Source organism: Vigna unguiculata, chromosome 10 (assembly GCF_037176805.1).
Source record: "Vigna unguiculata cultivar grain cowpea cultivar isolate G323 ecotype 2 chromosome 10, ASM3717680v1, whole genome shotgun sequence".
Classification (NCBI taxonomy): domain Eukaryota; kingdom Viridiplantae; phylum Streptophyta; class Magnoliopsida; order Fabales; family Fabaceae; genus Vigna; species Vigna unguiculata.
Window position 1 is genome coordinate 40,159,658 of NC_140801.1, and position 7,967 is coordinate 40,167,624.

Consider the following 7,967-nt stretch of genomic DNA (forward strand, 5'->3'; position numbering starts at 1 on the left):
CATTTAAGTAATTAGTTGAATCCAAAAAAGTAGTTACTAAAATTAGTAAAAAAATAAAACTAAAATGTAGTTTTTTTATTATTAATAATCATTTAAATTTTAAAAATAATAATTAGTATTAGTATTAATATTAATATAATAATAATAATTATTATTATTATTTGTATTTTTATTTTAAATAATATTAGTGTTATTATTATCATATTAATATCAATCTTAGTGTTGTTATTTGAATTGTAGTATTTAGATACACATTTTACTTTTATCTATTACGGATTATATATTAATTACTTGCATTTTTATTTATTTTGTTGTTGATTTATCTTTACATCCGAGTAATTAGCTGAATTAAAAAAAGTAATTACTAAAATTAGTAAAATAATAGAACTAAAGACTAATTTTTTTATTATCAATAATAATTTAAATTTAAAAAATAATAATTAAGAGAATATAACTGTAAAAACAAAAGGAGACCATGTATCTCTATATATGTAGTTGTGTGTATTATTATTATTATTATTTTTATTTTTATCAATACGGGATATTATTATTGTAGTTACACACCCATTTTATTGATATTTACTACATGATCATGTTTCAATTATTTGCACTTTTTATTCCTTTTTTTTGTTGATTTATCATTACATCGAAGTAATTAATTCAAAAAAGTAGTTACTATTATTATTATTATTATTATTATTATTATTATTATTATTATTATTATTATTATTATTATTATTATGAGTAAAGAAGTAATTAGAAAAATTATTAACTATAATATACGAAAATTAATACTTAAGTTAGGAGTGAAATTATTAATATTACTATTAGTATTATTACTATTATATTTGGTTATTGTAAAAATTATTAACATTAGTAATAGTAAAATTATTGCTATATTATTATTGTTATTATTATTATTAGTATTATTAACAATATTAATATTATGATTATATATGATTGTTGTTATTATTAAATTTATTGATAATATTAGTAGTAGTAAAAATATTAGTATAGTATTACTTTTAAATATTTATTTAATCAAAATTGATAATATTTATTTTTATTTTATTTAAATGTTTCTATTACAATGACCACTGTGAATATTATTATTAAATTTATAAAACTATAATATCATATTTTTATGAGATAATTTTATATTATATTTAAATAAAAAAAAGTACGTATAGGTTACTATTAAAAACTGTATATTTATAAAAACATCACGATAATTCAATCGGTTTTTGTTAAGCGGGCGGCACCAAAAGAAAGTAATTAAAAAATGGAGTTGTCTCTCAAATTAATACTTAAAAAATGTTTACGAAAGAATTTTTCGAATTGGTAAAATATATCATTTGTAAGAAATATATATAATATTTAAAGGCGATTAATTATAAGTAATTAGACTTGTAATTTAATTTTTTTAATTAGATTTTATGTTTTTTAAGTTAACTATTTTTAATTAAATTTTTGATTGAATATTTAAATTTTTCTAATTGATTTAATGTTTAGCTTTATCATTAATTAAATTATGTAATTGTTATTTTATTTCGTTATCTTTATTTACTTGATTTCATCTTTTAATAAATGTGAAATTTTATGAATAATATAAAATAATATTAATGAAATAAAAGTCACTAATCTCTTCAGATTAATTATAATATTATTTTATATTAATAAAATCAAGATAAAAATTTCTTATCATGTACATATAAATAACACATTTTATTTAAAAAAAATAATTAAACGACGAAAATTTAATTTAAAAAATATAAATATTTCAAATACTCAAATTTAGAAAGAATTTAAAACTTAACTATTTTTTTAAATATTAATATCCTCCTAAAATAGTAAAAGAAAGAGTTGAGACAGCAGAGATTTTCTTGATTTAACCAATGAATTTTATTTTGATTAAGAATCAATATTTTAATATCATTATTGTAATTATTATAAATAAGAATTGATCACATTAATAAAAAAAATAAAGAAAAAATTCATACGACCAAACTTATCTAGAGGAAGGAAATAAAAAATCAGAACACAAGAATTTTTTCCCCATCTGTGGGAAAGCAAGCCATATTCCTCTATTATTCATGATAAAGCAAAGATATTTAAATATTTAATTAGTAATATTTACATTAAAGTGATATTTGTATCACCTATAACATAAATACTTTCATGGTACATACAAATATAAATATAAATATTATAACACTACAAGATTTAACCATGTTGTTGTGTCATACCACACTTTTTTCTCATTAATTGCACCACACAAAATAAATAAATAAATAAATAAATATATATATATATATATATATATATATATATATATATATATATATATATATATATATAAAGTTATGTTTACTAGTGAAATTATTATTATTATTAATATAATTATAAAATTAAAATAAATTTCTTATATTATTTATAGTTTATTTATTTATTTTGTAAATAGTTCTATGATTAAAAAATGTTAAGCTCCAAGAGAAGGTAAAATAAAAAAAGGTTAAATTTAAAGAAATAATTACTTAAAAAGTAAAATTAATACAATGTTTAAAGATATAAAAAGATAAGATTTAAAAACAAAACGTCTCTTATTTTATCTATAACAATATATAAAGGAGATTCCTTTTTTTGTGTCCATTTTTTATTTTCCAATTTTACATTTAATTATTATTTTAAAAATTAATTATTTTATAATTATTTTTTTTAACTGTTTTTTTTAAATTTTTTTATTTTGATCGTTATTCTAAAAACCTTTTTTAATAATTATTTTATTTAACAACTATTTTAAAATTTATTATATATATTTGAAAAATAAATATTATTAATCTTACAAAATTAAAAAGTTGGATACACATGTGCTTGTGTGTTCACTTGTATATACGTATGAGAATACTCCTAATGCCCTAACATGCGACGTATAAACAGAAAACATTCTAAAATGTATTTCAAACTAAATACGAAACTGAATCAAATAATATAATATAATCCAAACCACACTGAAATCCATGCTGTGATAAATAATAAGGCCCATAGTAACCATTAACTGTATTTCCGAAAATTATCGCTAATGTATATGAAGGATAAGAAAAATAAAAAATAAAAAACCCAAATTAAAAGTTACAGTTAGATAATGTGTTGAGATATGATTTATTCGTATCAATTCAATTTAATTTGTGAACTTTTGAGGTTGATACCTGGTTGACATTTTAAAATTCTATAGTGGTATTTTCTTGATTAAAACCTTATTAAAAAAATATCTATTAGATAAGAATAATAAATAATATCAAAAATATCAAAATTTAGATACGAAGTTTTTATTACATTTAATAAAAAGAGAAATATTTACTCTTTTTCAGTCATGACTATAGTTTGTTTTAAAAAAAAAATTATAATATTAATAATTACGGGTTAAGTTTATCATTATTATTATCATGAATGTTACACTTCGGTCTCTTAAAATGCTTTTTTTTTCTCAATTTAAAACAAGCAATACCTACCTTTATTCAACTTCATATTTATTTTAACCTCCAATAACTATTAAAATTTTAAAATAACGATTCAAGATATTAAGTGCTAACAAAAACTACACCAGTCTGATACACAAGCAGAAATAATCATTTTGCATACCAGAACTTTAAATATCAACTTAAGGTGAATTAGATGAACTTTTAATAACTGAATAATAAACAATAATGAATGAGGATATTCATTCACTCTGCCGAACTTAAAATTAACACTTCATTGGTTCAAAGACAAATCCAATTTTAAAAAGATTGAAAAATATTAAATTTGAAAACTACTAAAAGAGTTCTCATCCCTAATTTGAATGCTTCATAAAAGAATATGTAAAAAAACAAAATAATAAATAAAAACCTGCCCTTACTTATTTACGAAAGTAAGGTTATTTATTTTTAAATAACAAAAGAAAGTTATTTATTTTTATATAAAAATATTACACATTCATGTTAAGTTTAATTTACAAAATGAAATGGGCAAGTCTAGATAGAAGATGACATATCTATTTACAGTCTTCGTTCAAGCACAAAATATTAAAAACTTCATGTATAATATTAAAGAAGCATTTTCATCAAAGTTCTTGAACAAGGAAGAAAAACATCACGGGCATGTATAATATTAAAGAAGCATAACATTAAAATTATTCTGTTGCTCACAACTTCAACTATTCAACTAAATTCAACCAGGTAACTTCAGATGTAACTCTATATAATGATTATGAACAAGTGATATTCACCTGAACAATGATAACTAGTGAGTATGAAAAACATGTCTATAAAAACAGAAATAGTAATTCTTCGAAGTACATAGATTAGACTGCATTAATATTGTCTGAATGTAAGATTGAGTCGACCCGGAGAAAGCCCAGAATCTCTGAGTAATTCCTTTGGAGCTGAATTTGCATAAACATATGGCACACCATGATAAACATGTCGAGAATCACCACCAAATATTAGCACATCTCCAGAGTCTAGTGTTACCAATTCTGCCTCCTCTTCATTCCTCTCATCCCCATAAAGAAAATCTGCAGAATCACCAATAGAGAAAGACACAACAGGCAACCCTTTCTGCAGACTTTCTTTACTTTCATCACGATCCTACATCAAACAGTTTTGAGTTAGATGCTTCATAGAGTTTGTCCATTTTATAATATATTTTACAACCAAAAGTCGTACAAGATTCGAAAAAATTATATTTCACCAGCACAGGTGAGAAATAGATTGGTAAGAAATAAGTCAATATATTTCAAAATGAAAAAGCAGAACAAAGTAGTGTAGGAAGGTGCTAACTTTATGAAGACCAAGTTTTCCATTGTTTGTATAAAAGTTGACTATGCAGATGTCTGGAGTCATTGAAGGAAGAACATCATTCGCATGACGAACACTATATTCCCTTTTAGACAGTGATTGAGCTTCTTTGATTGATGTTGCAACTAGCTCACTAAATTGATCTGGAATACTTGGTGGGGTGCTACCATCAAATACACGTTTGGTTCCATATTTATATGTCTGAGGATCCCAATCCATACCAAGACACATCATTTTTAATCGAAGTTTCGCTCCATTTGCATATCCTGGTTGATAGAATCCTCCAGAACCTAGACCAAGTTCACGACAAGCTCTCACTATCTCCACCTAAAAATGTTACAATAAATTAAACTATAAGGTATCATCAACAACATTTCAACATGTTAAAAGGAGTTACAGAACAGTATCCTAAATACTGAAGCAAGTGAAAATGAAGTACCTGTCCATCATGGCTTATGAAATTTTTCAAGAGAACCATCCCAGACCTCAACACATACCCTTCTGATCTTTCATCAACCATCTCAATTCTACTTTCCTTGTTTTCTCCATGCAGAGTAAATCTTTTTAAAGCAGGATTTCCTATTCCACGGAGACAAATGTCAAATGGTCTGAACTCTGGCTTGTTAACTGAAGAATCCAACTTTGAATCACCAACTGCAGCATAGTTTGAATTGTTGTCACTATTATGAGATCTATTGACAGAATCAGGTTTCTTCCACCAACATTGATTGCTATGAGGCAATTCATCATGGGGATTTGACAAGTTACAATTTTCTGCAACTTTCTTTCTAAGAGGTGACTTAGAATTTTCAAAATTGGAATTTGGTACACTAAATTTGTCTCCACTGGGGTTGGCAGATTCTAAATCTAAATCAACACGAGTTCTCCTGCTGAAATTTTTAGGTTTAGAAGCAGTAGTGGTGGCATTTGATGAGGAAATTGACTCATTAGAATTAGATATTATTGGCTCAGGGTGTTTGTCTCCAAGTGAAAACTTCTTCGCTTTCTTCGCTTTCTTTTTGGACAGCACGACTGGAATACTACCAAACATGATACAATTCTCGATGTCATGATCAGCCACAACCTGCTATCAAATCATGAAAATTAAAAACAACAGATCTGTAATCGCAAAATGCAGCAGAGAAAGCCTAATACTACAATTTTTATTTAATCCTACAAGCCAACAAAGCCAAATTAAGGTACAGGTTTCGTTCATTATTTCTGTTTTGTGAAACAAAAATAATGGTTCATTCATCAAGTCACTGAACAATGACATAAGACTATTGAATCATACATGGTTTTTGCGGACAGCAGAGACTGCAACAGATGGTGAAGAGTTGGTGGTAGAATTCACAATTTTTCCCATCTTGTTGGAACCCATGAATGGAATTTGGAGAAAGATGCGGTTGCAGATTGGTGACTGAGGAGATTGAAAGTGAAATAGTAACTTAAGAGAAATGGGGAGTGAAACAAGCATGGATGCTATTAAAAACAACCAGTCATCAAACACCTTTGGTTTGATTCCTATGAGATGTTACTTGATACATCCAATGATATGTAACTGTGACTTAGTTAAGATTGTAAATATCAATAGTTTTTTGGGAAAATATTAGGTTTGTAACTGTAACATACACCAGACATAAATTTTATTGTAATCAATAGTGTTTCCTCACAGGATTTAAGGAAGTGGCCACTTATATTGAAATTGAAGCAAGCAACTTATGGACTTTGGTTTGATGGTGATGATTCGTATGCAATTTACAGCTCTATTACACTTCCACACAACCTTTCAATCTAAAAGAACTTTTAAAACTAAAAACAGTTTAAAATTTTGATTTGATTTAATTTATTTTTGTAATTCTTTTCAAATAATTTATTGGGTTTATATACCAAGAGAGAGTGAAATTTATAGGATAATTTCATTTATCAAAGTTATGTTTTTCGAAAAATATTTTATTAAAGTTAGATATTGTAATGAAAGAGTTTGAATATTAAGTGACACTATCTATATCCAAAAAAGTCTTACCTGGTATTTACTTAGAATTCTAGGAGTTTGGAAGAACAAATAATATATTTTTCCTAGAAGTACACTTATTATCAATTTATGTTCAACACATTTATTACCAATTTATGTTCAACACACTTATTCTCAATTTATGTTCATTAAAGTCTATTAAAGTTTAATCTTCAGTAGTTTTATGTTTCCCTGCCTTTCAGTCTTGGCATAGTTAAAACAAAACTATCAACATGTAAATTCAAAGTCAAAGATGGAATGTTGAAGGTTCCTTTTTAAGGATGAGTTAAATTTTACAACCCGTAAAATATTTACACAATTTCCAAATATTTTAAATTATTCATCACATATCTGGGTATGATGTTAGTTTATATGTTATAATAAAATGATAGTTTTCCTTATTGTATTAGACTTAGGAATTAAAATATTAAAGAGGTATAAGTTAATAATAACTATATGTTGTTTTATCGGAATAATTAGCCAATGATTTAGATTGCCCCTAAAGTTAATATAATCATTTTTTTAAATATTAATTTTTATCTCTTATTTTTAAAATTTCAAATAACATTATTTTCAAATAAATTACTTAAGAAAATAAATAATGTGTTTAGTTTTAGTGAAAGAATCTTAAACAATTATTATTATCTATGGATAGAGGAAGTATGAGTAAACTATTCGACAGAAGTATTAGAATAGAGTTCTTGAAAAACATTTAAACTCAACCAAGTTGATATTGGACTGAATATTGAATTGTTTATAATAAGAGTCGTACTGAATTGTTCTACTAATTTAGTTTTAAAATATATAATTACTCTTAAATAGAATTAGTTAAATTAAATTAAACTATATGCTATGATATTAAAAAATGGAATGTTTACTTGTAATAAACTAAACATCCATATACTTCGTACAATTTAACAATGTAGAGTAGTTCAATTTAAGTTAGTTCACTCTGCCCTAATTAAATTCAATTTATTTAAATTATTATACAATTTAACTCAATTCTTTTATAACACTTATATGATTTGGTTCAATTTTATGATTGTTCAAATTGGTGCATTTTGTCCACTCCGATGAGCATCGGTTTGAAAGAAAATTATTATTTATTATTTCATACT

The 7,967-nt window shown here is 24.4% G+C and overlaps 1 protein-coding gene across 1 annotated transcript; it reads right to left on the reverse strand.

Moving 5' to 3' along the window:
- Positions 1-4,288: 4,288 nt before the first annotated feature.
- On the reverse strand, positions 4,289-6,312 carry LOC114165478 (DNA N(6)-methyladenine demethylase ALKBH1C-like). Its single transcript, XM_028050092.2, has 4 exons — positions 6,130-6,312; positions 5,275-5,919; positions 4,818-5,162; positions 4,289-4,625 (listed from the first exon to the last, which is right to left on the reverse strand). The coding sequence occupies exons 1-4, from the start codon at positions 6,310-6,312 to the stop codon at positions 4,350-4,352; spliced, it is 1,449 nt and encodes a 482-aa protein (XP_027905893.2). The 3' UTR covers positions 4,289-4,349.
- Between the last annotated feature and the right edge of the window lie 1,655 nt (positions 6,313-7,967).

What these genes read in the sequence shown, in the direction of transcription:
- LOC114165478 (XM_028050092.2), bottom strand. Translation starts at nt 6,312, where the DNA reads ATGCTTGTTTCACTCCCCATTTCTCTTAAGTTACTATTTCACTTTCAA. An exon ending in TCATAAGCCATGATGGACAG is followed by an intron (nt 5,163 to 5,274) that starts GTACTTCATTTT and finishes TAACATTTTTAG; the next exon opens with GTGGAGATAGTGAGAGCTTG. An exon ending in GAAAACTTGGTCTTCATAAA is followed by an intron (nt 4,626 to 4,817) that starts GTTAGCACCTTC and finishes TGTTTGATGTAG; the next exon opens with GATCGTGATGAAAGTAAAGA.